This window comes from Anabrus simplex, chromosome 13 (assembly GCF_040414725.1).
Source record: "Anabrus simplex isolate iqAnaSimp1 chromosome 13, ASM4041472v1, whole genome shotgun sequence".
NCBI lineage: Eukaryota > Metazoa > Arthropoda > Insecta > Orthoptera > Tettigoniidae > Anabrus > Anabrus simplex.
Genome location: NC_090277.1, coordinates 13,575,873 through 13,591,892, shown reverse-complemented (window position 1 = coordinate 13,591,892; position 16,020 = coordinate 13,575,873). Strand labels below are relative to the sequence as shown.

The window sequence follows — 16,020 nt, the reverse complement described above, 5'->3', positions numbered from 1 at the left end:
ACGTAGCTGGAATAGTACCGCTCTGTGTATGTAGAGAAGTAGCTGCCAACAGCTTAAAGTGGAAGAGAACAGCGCCCACCCGCTGCATGGGCATAGTCCTTTCAGCATTGGCTGAGACCCCGGAAGAGCTTCATAAGGATTTCTGTAGTCCTTACTGTCTCACCTGAGAAGGTCCCTCACCTCTGCGGATGGATGTCAGCAGTTGACCAGTTCGGCGGCGGTGAATGCGACTCGTATCCGAGTAAACAATATTTTCACTCTTGCCGAGCTTTGTGAATATATTTCATATGACTTAGTAGCCCAATCTTGGCATGAACACTGACCACCTGGACAGAATGAAAGCTGGCTGGTGTGGAAGTCCCTGAACAGGCTACGATCAGACGGGGATGATCCATTGGATAACTTGAAGAAATGGGGATTCAGCACAAGTGATACAAGGTGTGAATGTGGCCACACATGCTTCAGCGCCCGCTGTGCCCATCATCTTGCACAGAGGATGATTTCCTACAAGTAACTCAGAGTGCATTGGACATTGATATGGATATGGATATAGATTCCCTTAGAGAACGTGAATTATTTGTCCCGAATGAGTAAATTTATAATAATGGCTCCGTTATTGGATATTATAAATTTTCAGGCTAATTCGTTCCTATTCCCAGCGTTTTGCCTCAGCGTGCTAATTTGGGCTCATCGGTTGGTAAATAGCTTGTAAAGAAACAAGTGATTACCAGTGAAAAGTAACAAAGTGCTGTTTACCAACTGACGAGGCCAAATTGGCACTGGACATTGCAAAATACTGTGCATGTGTAATATGAAGAGATAATCTTACATGTTATGTTTTTACTTCAAACTGACTTGTATACGCATGCTCAGAAATGATGTCCCGACATAAACAATCAACACTGCCCCTGCCCCACTTCGGTGCTGAAAAGGAGAGGAGAAAGTGAAGGGGTAGTGTTGAAGGGCACTCCAGTAAGGAGAAGGAGGGGAAGGGAGTGAACGGATAGTGCTGAAGGTGCAGTGTGTGTATTGCTATACATCCATCATGGTGCCCATTTCATTCACAACAGTCTTATAAATGGTTGTCTGTCTGTAGCGAAGAGGTGGGGGGACGTCATGCTTTGTTTATATCTGGACACCATTTCTGTGCATGCATGTATATTAACTGTAAATTTGTATGTTTTTTTAGTAGAGAGTAGTAATAACTACTCAGAAAGAAGCAGCTGCTCAGGCGTGGTATAACTTCTGTTTAAATGTAGACTCATGCCTCCACCGAATGTAAAGTGAAGTCAGTTCCGTCGCAAGCTTGCTGTAGAGAACTGATCTTAAGTGGGATTATTCATGTCAGTTTATGTCAGGCTTGTAAGGAAACAAGTGATTTCCAGTGGAAGGTACAAACAAGTGTCGAATGTCAAATCAAGTCACATATAGAAAGATAGGATCATGGTAAGGAACACTCAGCAGGACGTCATTGCCAGGTCAATGTGGGTAGAGACTAGGGAGAATCTCCACATCTTTTGTCATCAGTCCCATTTCTTCTCGTTTCCCAACTTCATTAGGAGGTCAGACATCAGTACTGATTGGGAACCCTGTTGATTGACCTTCTTCTCATCTTACATACCCCACATCAGGACTGTAGATCTGTCTACATCAGTTAGTGGTGAAGTTGGGAAGCAGGAACGAGGTTGTAAAGGGCTGAGGAGAACTGTTGGACCTTTTAATGTTGCTATCTTTCTATACATCATAGGTTACACTGGAGATATGGAAATTGTTGAATTGGTTTGTAAAGTGAGAGTTTTACTTTTTGAATTGGTAGTGGTGTTAAGCTCCCTGGCCCAGGTTGAGAACATCTTAACTTAACCCTTTGGCCTACCAATTTAAAAAAAAAAAATGCACCCTTACATACTATTTACTTTCTCAGTTATTTTAAGGAAATGCGGGTGAATGTATACACTGAGGTACACATGTGGAAACAACTTGCATTCCACCATACATTTAAGTCCTCTCATGTATGTGACACTAGAATACAGGTGTCCACATGAAAAGAACCTCTCATTTGAATTACTCTAATGAGGTATCCTTGCAGAGTCCCCTTGCTCTACCACTCAGCATCACCTGGATGGCTCTAATTCCTTCAGAGTTGGAGCAATTTTTGATTGGTAGTAGCCAGTATATCGACCCTGAGGCATCAAGGGAATATTACCACTGCGAGGGAAATTTGGCAAAGATGCAAGATACTTAACACACATAACTATTGGTTTCTTTTGTTACATGATCCCAGAACTGTGGGTTTAGAAATTTATTGACCACTTACACCTCTGTGGGATTATCTTCTAACCTTTTCTTTACCACAGAGTGAATTTCACAAACTGGCTTACATGTGACATCAGTAAGTTTATTAGCTTCAAGTTCCCAATTCCTCACATTACTGACGTCCCTACCTGTTGATGTTGAACCTTGTGTAAATCTTGAATTATCTGTTAGCGCTGGCTCTTCAGAAATAGAATCAGATTCACCTTCAGCAGTATCATTTGGAAATTAATTATTTTTACTTCGCACACTTTCATAGTCAATCTCAACATCAATATTCTCAAGCCAGTCATGAATAACACCATCCGCTCTACTCCAGGCTGCTGCCATATTTGTTTACAAATAACAGGCAGTTAGGTGCATTTTATTTTCCTTATTCCAGGAGCGAGTTACCGTTTATGATATAAAAATGAAGTTCAGGTAGTTCCTGAAATCTGTTGGTTACATTTGAAAACTTGTAGATTGGGACCTGTGTTTTTTGTTTTATGTTATGGTGGAAATCGGGGTTATTTTTGAAAAATTTCGCATTATTTTTTTAGAATTTTGTGTTATTTTTAATTATTTTATTATCATAATTTAGTATTTTAAAGACTAGCTATAACAGAACACAGAGGGAAAATAAGATTGTTACTGACCAGCTTCTTAAGCAGAATGACGTACGCGCATGAGTCGAGTTGAATGATTGAGAGAACAAGTTGACCTTATAAGACTGTTTTTGGTTTTTTTACCATTTGCTTTACGTTGCATTGACACAGATAGGTCTTATATCGACGATGGGATAGGAAAGGCCTAGGAATGAGAAGGAAGCAGCCGTGGCCTTAATTAAGGTACAGCCCCAGCATTTGCCTGGTGTGGAAATGGGAACATATAAAATTAAAAGTCTAGTTTAACAGTTCCACGTTTTCAATACAAAATTTTTGTAATGTGTGTTATATTACAAATGAAACATTTATTTGGAACTAGTTTCGACCTAAGGTCAAGGTCATCATCACCCAACAACACGAACTGCACAATATATTGAATAGTCCATAAACAATGTTCATATATCACAGAAACCTTGTTGTTTGATGCTATGTAGTAGAAGACGAAACAGTCACAATGCATTACAAAAATTTTGTATTGTAAAGGTGGAACTGTTAAACTAAACTTTTAATTTTATATGTAATCACAGTTCAATACGGACCATTCTGCATGAAGTTTGTATCTCTTAATGCAAATTGTAAACCACAGAAAATCATATTTAGGGCTGCCGAAAGTGGGGTTTAAACCCACCATCTCCCTGATGCAAGCTGACAGCTGTGCACCCCTAACCACACGGCCAACTCGTCCGGTTTGTAAGACTGTGATGGACACGATTGTTTATTCTGGCAACGGAACAATCTTTATAAGAAGGCAAACACCGTGAATTCACATTATTATGCATATAAAATTAATAAAGTTGACATTTTCGCGTTATTGTCTCATTTCGTTTTATTTTGCGAAATTAAGCTGTCTAATTTTCAAATTGTTAACAACGTTTTAAGTATAGGTAACTGTTTCCCAAGCATTTTAGGGAATATTTTTAAAAAGTCGGTGTTATCGTAAACACGAAAAACACAAGTTCTTACTTATAGAGCAAACCTTGCTGGCTTGGTAATCATAAATAGGCGTCTGTAGCTTAATGTAAAGAAGACCAAGTGGATGGTTATAAGTAGGAATGAAGATGGCATTCGAGGTAATCTCACAACAGCGTTGGCCGTGCGCGTAGAGGCGCGCGGCTGTGAGCTTGCATCCGGGAGATAGTAGGTTCGAATCCCACTATCGGCAGCCCTGAAAATGGTTTTCCGTGGTTTCCCATTTTCACACCAGGCAAATGCTGGGGCTGTACTTTAATTAAGGCCACGGCCGCTTCCTTCCAACTCCTAGGCCTTTCCTGTCCCATCGTCGCCATAAGACCTATCTGTGTCGGTGCGACGTAAAGCCCCTAGCAAACAAAAAAAAAAAATCACAACAGCGAAGGAACAGATCGCGAGAGTGGCAACATTTAAATACCTGGGATGTCACATCAATGATGACTGGGACCTTACTCACGAGATCCGATGCAGAATTGAGCAGGCCAGAACTTCTTTTCAGAGACTTAGGAAACTTTTGACAAGCCGTGACCTTTCCATTTCACTACGGACACGACTACTCCGGTGCTACGTTTTCAGCATTCTGTTGTACGGCGTTGAGGCATGGACACTAACTGAGACCATGTGCAAGAGATTGCAAGCATTTGAAATGTGGACGTACCGAAGGATGCTTAAGATACCTTGGACAGCTAAAATGACCAATATAGACGTTTTGCACCGTATGAACAAAGAACCAGAAATTCTCACTACCATCAAGAGAAGGAAACTAGAATACTTTGGTCATATGATGCGGAACTCTAAATACCACCTTCTGCAAGTAATACTCCAAGGGAAAATTAAGGGAAAACATGGTCCGGGGAGAAGTAGGACATCATGGCTCGGCAACTTGAGCCAGTGGTTTGGGGTGACAAAGCTTACTCTGTTCAGAACAGCTATGAACAAACAACAGATCATGCTACTGATCGCCAACGTTCTGCGAGGACATGGCACATGAAGAAGAAGAAGAAGAAGAAGTTAGTCCGTGCGTGCGGACGGATGGAAGTGTCCTTCAGAGTATGTCTCACCTTTCACTCACTGGACAGAAAGTTAATGTGTGAATGAAATAACTGCTTTTCTATTGCACCTTTTCTCTGATACAGCAAATGTTCACTGCAAGCTCTGTAAACTTCCTTAGAGTTGAATCTTCCACATCTGTTGGCTGTCATTATTTTCTTTGGCTAGGTTATTCTGTACAGGTCACCAGTGTTTCGAATGCATTATTCTTTACATCTCCCCAGGCAACTGAAATTGATTACGTGGGGTTCTGTTTTACCTCGATACAGAATAGTGAGGCGTATTCAAAATATTGACAGACAGTACACAGTGGAAGGACCACAAAATGTAAACATCATCCACCGGGGAGGGAATAGAAATTGTCACTGATCTACATTTATGTTTGTTGCCCTATCAATTGTTTATCTGGTCTTTTCTTAAATGATTTCAAAGAAAATGGAAATTTATCGAACATCTCCGTTAGTTACAATCCTTAATTCCTCTTCCTATAAACAAATATTTGCCCCAATTTGTCTGCTTAAATTCTAACTCTCTCTGTATTGCAGTCTTTCTTACTTTTAACTTTTTTAAACTCCACTCAAGTTTCTTTATGTACTAATGTCCTACCACGCCATCTCTGCAGTGGCAGCTTGGAATATACTACTTAGTCAAGCTGTTTGTCTTTTTAATACAGCCATATCATAATCGCCAACAGCAAAGCTCAACACAAATCGTCGAAGGGTATCCGTTGCTTCTATGAAATTTGATGGCATGTCTTCGGTGTTGGTTCCATTTCATCCTCTTTGTCATCCCTTTCCACTTCCAGCTTCACAGACATAGTATGCTGGTCTAGGATTTTGTTGATCATCAATATAGACAGACAAACATCAGCAGTGTTGTCGGTGTTGTCTTGCTCACCCACTGCCTCACGCTAATCATCTGCTTCTCTATGTTCATGCTTCCAGACATGACGTTGTTGGCAACAAGGTGGCTAAAGCTGCCTATACAGAGATTCAGTTTCTATAAAATAATTTATTGATAGGTCTACTTGTTCAATACGTACTGTTCCATAGGCCTACAGTCTTGATAACTTATCAACTTGTAACACGTTTCCAATTAATTAAGCGAAATACTGGTAATGATAATAATAATAGTAACCTGAAATTAAGAGGTGGCATAAAATCTCAAAACAATATCTTCATTAATGGTGAGATATTGAGTCTTCTAGAGGTTATGTTCACTCTCTCACACAAAGGAACAAGAATATTCTTAACTCTCACTTTACTAAAACGAAACCTTCTTTAATATGTTGGTCACATTACATTTCAACAGGATTTTCCTTCTCTACTGTACTGTGTGCACGGAAAGTATTCTGTGAATGAAATGCAACATATTCAGCAAAATCGTTATCCTCCATCTTGCTGCAACATAAGTGAGACACTTACATGTGTGTGGGAGGTCCACTTATAGCTGTAATTGGGACACTTACTTAGGTAATATGAAATTAAAATCTGGCTTATAAGGGGCACTTATGCATAAGTGGAATCCGGCTCCATGGCTAAATGGTTAGTGTGCTGGCCTTTGGCCACAGGGGTCCCGTGTTCGAGTCCCGGCGGGGTCGGGAATTTTAACCATAATTGGTTAATTTCGCCCCTTATTTCGGGAGTCAAATCAAAAGACCTGCATCTGGCGAGCCGAACTTGTCCTCGGACACTCCCAGCACTAAAAGCTATACGCCATTTCATATATAAGTGGAACCCTTAAGTAATAAGGGATCACTTATAATAAGTATTCACTTATATGAGTGTACATTTCACAGACAGCACATAAACAGCACACTCATTGATACAGTAAGTATTCACTACAGATGTGGCAATGCTGTATATTATGCCCATGCTTCCTGGATCATGTAGTTCTGGCTACCGAATAGTGGGATGATCTATTGTGTTTTGTTTATCGAAGGACATCGCGCGACCGCGCGCGATATTTTTGAGGTTAAATTATCGTCTATATTGTATTTGGTTATCACTTATCAGAATGGATAACAAAACGAGCTGAGACAGCACCTGCAAGAACATGCGCATAATATAGCACAAGCAGACCGACACAGTTTATCTTCAGAATATGAATGACGTGGGAAAAATTTGTGGACAATGCAAACAACGAAAATGCCCAGAGTCTAATTTTCTTCTTAGTATAATATGTTTATAGTTATCCAGGTACTCGAACCTGTACAAATATTCATCTAAATGTAGAATATCTAGCCTTACAACGCTTTTAATGATTTAACAAATATATCCGTAGTCGTTACGTTGTAATAGGCCTAATTACTTCCCCGATATAATGTAAATAGTATGTTTTGATGTGCAATGCCATAATTTCAGAAACTTCTGATATACTCCGGCAAACGATTGGTTGACTAACCTGTTATAATTAGCATAAATCAACCTTAAAATAAATGGTGGTAGTGCAATACGTTCATTTTCCTTATAACTCAGTATAGTTCTTCACTGTTCCATAGGCCTACAGTCTTGATAACTTATCAACTTTCCAATTAATTAAGCGAAATACCTGTAATGATGATGTTTGAGTCATCAGTCCATAGACTGGTTTGATGCAGCTCGCCATGCCACCCCATCCTGTGCTAACCTTTTCATTTCTACGTAACTACCGCATCCTAATCTGCTCTAATCTGCTTGTCATATTCATACCTTGGTCTACCCCTACCGTTCCTACCACCTACGCTTCCTTCAAAAACCAGCTGAACAAGTCCTGGATGTCTTAGGATGTGTCCTATCATTCTATCTCTTCTCGTCAAATTTAGCCAAATCGATCTCTCGCCAATTCGATTCAGTATCTCTTCATTTGTGATTCGATCTATCCATCTCGCCTTCAGCATTCTTCTGTAACACCACATTTCAAAAGCTTCTGTTCTCTTTCTTTCTGACCTAGTTATCGTCCATGATTCACTTCCATACAATGCCACGCTCCACACGAAAGTCTTCAAAAACATCTTTCTAATTCCTATATCAATGTTTGAAGTGAGCAAATTTCTTTTCTTAAGAAAGCTCTTCCTTGCTTGTGCTAATCTGCATTTTATGTCCTCCTTATGCCATTGTTAGTTATTTTACTACCCAAGTAACAATATTTATCTACTTCTTTTAAGACTTCATTTGACTGCACTCCATTACTTTTGTTTTGGACTTATTTATTTTCATCTTGTACTCCTTATCCAAGACTCCATCCATACCATCCAGCAATTTCTCCAGATCGCCTGCAGTCTCAGATAAAATAATATCACTGGCAAATCTCAGGGTTTATTATTTCCTATCCTTTTATTGTGATTCCCTTTCCAAATTCCTCTTTGATTTCCTGTACTGCCTGTTCTATATAAACATTGAAAAGGAGGGGGGATTGCTGCTTCTTTTTCAAAGCCCTCGATTCTTATCACTGCAGACTTATTTTTATACAGATTGTAGATAATTCTTTATTCTCGGTATCTGATCCCTATCGTCTTCAGAATCATAAATAGCTTGGTCCAATCAACATTATCGAATGCCTTTTCTAGATCTACGAATGCCATGTGCGTGGGCTTGTCCTTCTTGATTCGATCCTCTAAGATGAGACTTAAAGTCAGGATTGCTTCACGTGTTCCTACATTTCTTCTGAAGCCAAATTGATCTTCTCCCAACTCAGCTTCAACTTGTTTTTCCATTCTTCTGTAAATAATACGTGTTAAAATTTTGCAGGCATGAGATACTAAACTAATGGTGCAGTAGTTTTCACACCTGTCAGCACCGGCTTTCTTGGGAATAGGTATAACAACTTTCTGCCGAAAATCGGATGGGACTTCTCCTGTCTCATACATCTTGCACACTAAATGAAATAACCTTGCCATGCTGGTTTCTCCTAAGGCAGTCAGTAATTCAGAGGGAATGTCATCAATTCCAGGTGCCTTGTTCCTATTTAGGTCGCTCACAACTCTGTCAAACTCTGACCTCAAAATTGGGTCTCCCATTTCATCAGCATCAACAGCCTCTTCTTGTTCCAGAACCAAATTATCTACATCTTCACTTTGATACAACTGTTGGATATGTTCCTGCCATCTTTCTGCTTTGTCTTCTTTCCCTAGAAGTGGTTTTCCATCTGAGCTCTTAATATTCATACACCTAGATTTCCTTTCTCCAAAGGTTTCTTTGATTTTCCTGTATGCAGCATCTACCTTTCCTAGAACCATACAACCTTCGACATCCTTGTACTTCTCCTTCAGCCAGTCTTCCTTAGCTACCTTGCACTTTCTATCCACTTCATTCTTTATCACCTGTATTCTTTTCTGCCCTCTTCATTTCTAGCCTTCTTGTATTTTTGTCGTTCATCAGTCAGGTGTATTATCTGCTGAGTTATCCACTGATTCTTAGTTGATCTTTTCTTCCTTCCTAACATTTCTTCAGCAGCCCTGCTGACTTCATTTTTCATGACTATCCACTCTTCCTCTATTATGTTTCCTTCAGCCTTTTCATTTAGTCCGTTTGCAACATGTTCCTTGAAACAATCCCTTCATCTTGCTGCAACATAAGTGAGTCACTTAAGTGTGTGTGTGGGAGGTCAACTTATAGCAATAAGTGGGACACTTAAGTAGGTAATATGAATGAAACCTGGCTTATAAGGGGCACTTATGTGTCTATGAATTCGGCCCTTAGTATGCTAATTATATTAAAAGTTCATGAAAACATTAGGACATGTTTTGGCCTTTAATTTTGGTCACCTTCAGCTATAATCAAAATTGATCTAGGGCCAAATTCATAGACAGCACTTATACATAAATGGAACCCTTCAGTAATAAGGGATCACTTATAATAAATATTCTCTTATAAGAGTTTACATTTCATAGACAGCACTTAAAGAACACACACAATGATACAGTAAGTATTCACTGGGGATGTGGCAATGCTGTATATTATGCCCATGCTTCCTGGATCGTATAGTTCTGGCTACTGAAAAGTGAGATGATCTACTGTATTTTGTTTATCGAAGGACATCGTGCGACATTTGTTGCCATTTTTTAGGTTAGAAGATAGTCTGTATTGTATTTGGTTATCAGAATGCCTAAAGGATAACAATACAGCAAGCTGAGATGGCACCTGCAAGAACTTGTGTCAAAGTACATGCACATAATATAGAACAAGCTGACCGACGCAGTTTCTTAGCAGAATATGAATGAATTGGGAAAAACTCTTGTGGATAATGCAAACTACGAAAATGCCCAGAGTTTAATTTTCTTCTTAATATAATATGTTTATAGTTATCCAGGTATTTGAAACTGTACAAATGTTCCTCCAAATGTAAAATATCTAGCCTTACAAAGCTTTTAATGATTTGACAAATATAGCCACAGCCCTTACATCGTAGTAGGGCTAATTACTTCCCCAATTAAAAAATAGAAATACAGTAGTATGTGTTGATGTGTGATACCATGATTTCAGTAACTTCTGATATGATCCAACAAACAACTGGTTGACTAGCCTGATATAATTAGCACAAACCAAAATTAAAATAAATGATGGTATTGTCTAACATTTTTCATTTTGTGATAAGTCATTGTTGTTCTTTACTGTCCTATAGGCCTACAGTCTTGACAACTTGTAACACATTTCCATTTAATTAAGTGAAATAATGATAATAATATCCTGAAATTAAAAGATGGCATAAAATCTCAAAACAATATCTTCATTAATGGTGACTATAGTAAATCCTCAAGAGGACATGTTCACTCTCTCAACCAAAGGAACAAGAATATTCATAACTGTCATGTTACTAAAACGAAACCTTTTTTAAATTGTTGGTCACAGTACATTTTGACAGGATTTTCCATCTATGCATTTTCTGCGTGCATGGAAAGCATTCTGCAAAATCATTATCATCCATCTTGCTGCAACATAAGTGAATCACTTAAGTGTGTAGGAGGTCCACTTATAGCAATAAGTGGGACACTTAAGTAGGTAATATGAAATGAAATCTGGCTTATAAGGGACACTTATAAGTTCTGTCTGTGAATTCGGCCACATTTCATAGGCATCACATTTCACAACCATATAAGAAGATGGAAAATTGGAGAGTCTGCACCAATTGGATTCTGGAGTTTCTAAATATTCCTCTGTACAAATGCAAATGTAAAAGTTCCGCCAATTCAATACATAATTTATTCGGATAAAATTATTACATGATAGCAAGTACTAGTACATGCGACATAATTTGGATTTCACCACATAAAGACCTAATATATCAACACGTCAAAGAACCTTTTTAAGACCAGTGTTTAGCTTGCCAGAATATGTGTGATTTTACGACTTAATAGATGCACTTTCTATCCATATTTTAATTTGATGTTACGTATAGATTTTAATGAGTCATACGGTAGTTTCCCATAGATTTTAATCCATTGTTTTTTAAATATGTTAGTGCTGATGGTATTAGCTGAAGATGTCCAATAAGTGGACCAAACATGTACTAGTACTTGCTGTCAAGTAATAATTTTCTCTATATATATGATGTATTCAATTGGTGGATCTTTTACATTTGCCTTTATACATGTTTAGCGACGTCGATACAGAACGAAAATGAAATTTTTAATATTTAATTCCTCTGTCATGCCTGATGATTTTCAACTATTCCATTGTACAGCGACCAAGAGCTATTCTTTTAATTTCCTGTTCACAGCCACTCTTATCATTCACAGCTGAGCCTAGATAAATATATTCATGAATGACTTCAAGGATCCGGTCTTGAATTCAAATAGGTCCATAATACATTGTAAATTGCACTATGTAGCATGGATTTCTTACCTTTCAATAATTTCTCTTCCCATTGCCCTAAGATCATCTTCAATTTTATAGGTTTAGTTGTGGTTAAAACAGAAATAAGTCGAGGGTACTCTTGATGAAGTGTAACTTGAATAAGAAGCACTTAAATGACTGTGAATTGCACCTAGTTTCATAAAGTTGGACTTCATGAAGTACATAACTATTAAGTATGACTTCTTCGCACCAGAGTATCGATTATGAATACCGCCCTTAGTCATTGATAACGTCTACTGAAACATTGCTATAAAAATTTGATTATTTTCAGCAGGAAGAGAAAACGTATTGATGAGGATGTCTTAACATGCACATTTAATAGCATTAGGACTAGGACTAATAAAAATCAAGGGTCTAATTTCAAGCAGGCCGGTTAATAGAATGTCCACTGTAATTAGAAAATAGTTCAGTAGATTATTATTGTACTTGGATTTTCATTCAAACTTTATTTTTTTGGAATTGAAAGGAATTGCGGGATTATTTACTGGAGACAAGCCTACCATCACTTTGTGTGCTTGTTGCAGGTGATGACTGCGAGTGGCCAGCTGATCAGCACGGGTCAGATCATGGTGAGCAACACGAACCTGGCTCAGCAGTTGGCTTCAGGCAAGGCCCAGCTGGCTACTATCGGTGGACAGCAGGTGCTGATTCGGACTGCTGCACCCGGGGGAGCTGCGACCGTCATCGGGAGTGCCAACACTGTGGTTGTGTCTGGGGCTCTAGGCACGACTGTTCCCGCGCTTACGACGCAGACTGTCAATACCCTCCAGGTGCCAGTACAGGCCACCGTAGGCACCGCAGCAAACCTGGTGGTTAAGACTGCCCCGGCACAGCAGGCTGTCCAAGTGGGACAGGTAAGTTATAACAAGGCAGTGCAGGTCGGGCATTGAAATGTTGCATGAATAATGTAAGAAATTGATCCTGTAGAGGTTTGTTTATTTATTTATTTAATCATGTGGTTTTTAGTGCTGGGAGTGTCTGAGGACATGTGCAAGTCTTTCTATTTGACTCCCATGAGCGACCTGCATGTCTGGATGTCGGATGGTAATCAGAGAGGGAGGGGGGATAACCCGTGTCGGCACCTAGCCTACTCCTCTTTAATAACACCTAGGGGCTTTGCTCAGTGGTTGAAGTTTCCGTCCTCCTTCGCTTCAGCCAATATTCTGTTTTTTTGAAGAAGGAAGTCATATTTTCCAGTGTCGACTTAGTTCCTACCCTTCAGCCAATATTCTGATTTTTTTTTTTCCCCCCCCTCTAAGATGGAAGCCATATTTTACAGTGTCGACTTAGCTAATGTAACTTTAAAGCATTTCAGTCTGTTAAAAACGCTAAATGTAACACACCTGTAAAGAAAAATACACACTGAGATGTAACTGTAACTTCCACATCCCACTCACCGTCTGATGTCCTCAAGATACTTTTACTTAGGTCAGCCTCCCCTTTTTCCTCCAACCCCTGTAAGTGGGGGACGCAGACAAAGAATACATCCACAGTATCCCCTGCTTGTCATAAGAGGCGACTAAAATGGGTAACCAAGGGATGTTGATTTTAGAACCATGAGACTTACTTGTGATTAGTACCATTACATGAGGAGTAGTACCCTTGTGTGAGCAACACCAAGGGTCTGGCAGGGGGGACACTCGGCTGCGCGGACTAATGTCCTTGCGAGAAACGGTGCAATAAGCTGCGCTGGAATGTGTCAGTTTCCTTGTATTCAGAATGGGTCTGCTTTTCCTATGAGTAGTACCACTATATGAACAACATCATGTGTCTACGTTGCCTCTGATTAGGTACCACTCTGTGAGAAACACCACGGGTTTGGCTCTTGCCCGTGATCAGCACCTTTATGCGACGAACGCCATGGTTCTGCTTTATCAGTGATTGGTACTGTTATGAGGGGCTGGTGACCTGGATTTTGGACCCCTTTTTATAACGAGCATCATCTTGGAAAATGCGACATTGTGAATGGAATCTATTTAAGTCGGTGGATACATTTTGAAGTTTTAATTATTGTTTCATTTCGTTGCACCTCGTTACATTATAGACCGATGACCTAGCTGTTAGACCCATTTAAACAACAATCGTGTTCATCCTTTTTCCTCCCTTACGCTTTGCCTTCAAAAATACAGTAGAAGTCCGTTACCTCTTGATAGTTTCATTTTCTATATTGATAGTTAACATGTAATATAGATAAGAAAAGGTTCCCCCTTATCAATACCAATTTTATTTATATAAGATTAACTTACAGGACCAGTTTCGACTTTTTGAACAGTCATCATCAGCTGTACATTGGTACCTTTACATAAGTCAAATATTGGTTGAATTGCCTTTCCAAATGGAGAAGTTGTGGGGAAGCACTATGTTAAGCATTCAAATTGGGCATGTTTAAGAGTAAAAATTGGTTATATGGTACATTCTAGATGGTTAAAAGCGAGTTTGTTTTTAGGCCTAAAATTCGTGTAAATTAGCTAATTTTAAAAAAATACAGGTATAATAAACATTCTAAAATGCATAACACATGTTAAAATCACATATTAAAATATACAGTGCATGTTAAAATCCTTTATGATGGCTCAGGTCACTTTATTGGAGTGGACTTACACGTCTTGCGTATGTCTTTATTCTTGTTTGTGTCCAATGTAGATGAAGAATGTCCGTGCTTGCGTTCATGGGCAGTGCTCTCGTGGGGGTTCTACTATATATTAAGGTATATCCACTTTTATATTTAATAGGTTTATCATATTGTTAATAGCAATTCCAGTATATGAATGGAAGTAGATAAGTGCAGCTGTGATTGATACATTGACTTTAAGTATTGAATGTATTCTCAGTTGTGCGTAAATATTTCAGATGCAGGTTGGTGGTTCTTTTCTCATCTATGATATTTTGCTGGTGTGTGTAAGAGAGTTATAATCTGAAAAAATGCCTGCTTGTGTGTGTGTTAACGTGATAAGTACGTACTATTGCTGTAGTGGTTGGGATGCGTTGAGTTTGGCTGCCTGGCGTGTACTGTATCGCGCTATCTTTGGGCTTGTGTCCGCTGCTGTATTTACGCACAACGGAGACTACATTCAATACTTAAAGTTAATGTATCAATCACAGCTGCACATATCTACCTCCGTTCATATACTGGAATTGCTATTAACAATATGATAAACCTATTAAATATAAAAGTGGATATACCTTAATATATAGTAGAACCCCCATGAGAGCACTGCCCATGAGCGCAAGCACGGACATTCTTCATCTACATTGGACTCGAACAAGAATATAGACATATCTAAGACGTATAAATCCACTCCAATGAAGTGACCTGAGCCATCATAAAGGATTTTAACATGTGCTATGCATTTTAGAGTGTTTAATATACCTGTATTTTTAAAAATTAGCTAGTTTACACAAATTTTAGGCCTAAAAACAAACTCGCTTTTAACCATCTAGAATGTACCATATAACCAATTTTTACTCTTAAACATGCCCAATTTGAATGCTTGACATAGTGCTTCCCCACAACTTCTCCATTTGGAAAGGCAATTCAACCAGTATTTGACTTACGTAAAGGTACCAATGTACAGCTGATGATTGTTCAAAAAGTCGAAACTGGTCCTGTAAGTTAATCTTATATAAATAAAATTGGTATTGATAAGGTGGAACCTTTTCTTATCTATGTTACATGTTAACTATCAATACGAAAAATTAAACTAATTAATCAAGATATAACGGCCAACCAGGCAAAACGAAACGCATACAAATACCGGAACATAAAGATCAAATTAATGAATGCAACTAAAAACATTGCATTTCTGAAAGAATGCCTCTCAAATGATTTAACACCCAAATTTCTCAGTAAATACAATAACAAACATAGATCTACCATCCAGACACGTAATACACAAAAGAGGACCAACAAAATTTGGCTAAGAGCAGAAATTAAATTCTTCTATAATAAAAAGCAACACCTTAACAACGAATTATACCAACTGCATCTGAAAGCTGCCCAAGAGCTCCCATACAACTATTGGGATCATTTCCAACACATCACTAAAGACAAAAATAGAAGACCTAGCAATCAAAAAACAAAACACTGTAAACAAGAAACTAGAAACCCTAAAACAGTCATCCAAAATGAAACCAACAATCTCAACCACGAACGCGAATCCTCTGACTCACCCCAACAAAATCAATGAACACAGATTTCATTCACCAGTGAAGAA

The 16,020-nt window shown here is 38.7% G+C and overlaps 1 protein-coding gene across 7 annotated transcripts in view; it reads left to right on the top strand.

Annotated features, from left to right (window-relative positions):
* E(bx) (nucleosome-remodeling factor subunit NURF301 E(bx)) overlaps positions 1–16,020 on the top strand; it is a 464,290-nt gene that overhangs the window by 295,339 nt on the left and 152,931 nt on the right. For all 7 annotated transcript variants that reach the window (XM_068230140.1, XM_068230142.1, XM_068230143.1 and 4 more), the window contains one exon: positions 12,331–12,660. In XM_068230140.1, the coding sequence (XP_068086241.1) occupies positions 12,331–12,660 (330 nt within the window). The remainder of the gene's footprint in view (positions 1–12,330; positions 12,661–16,020) is intronic.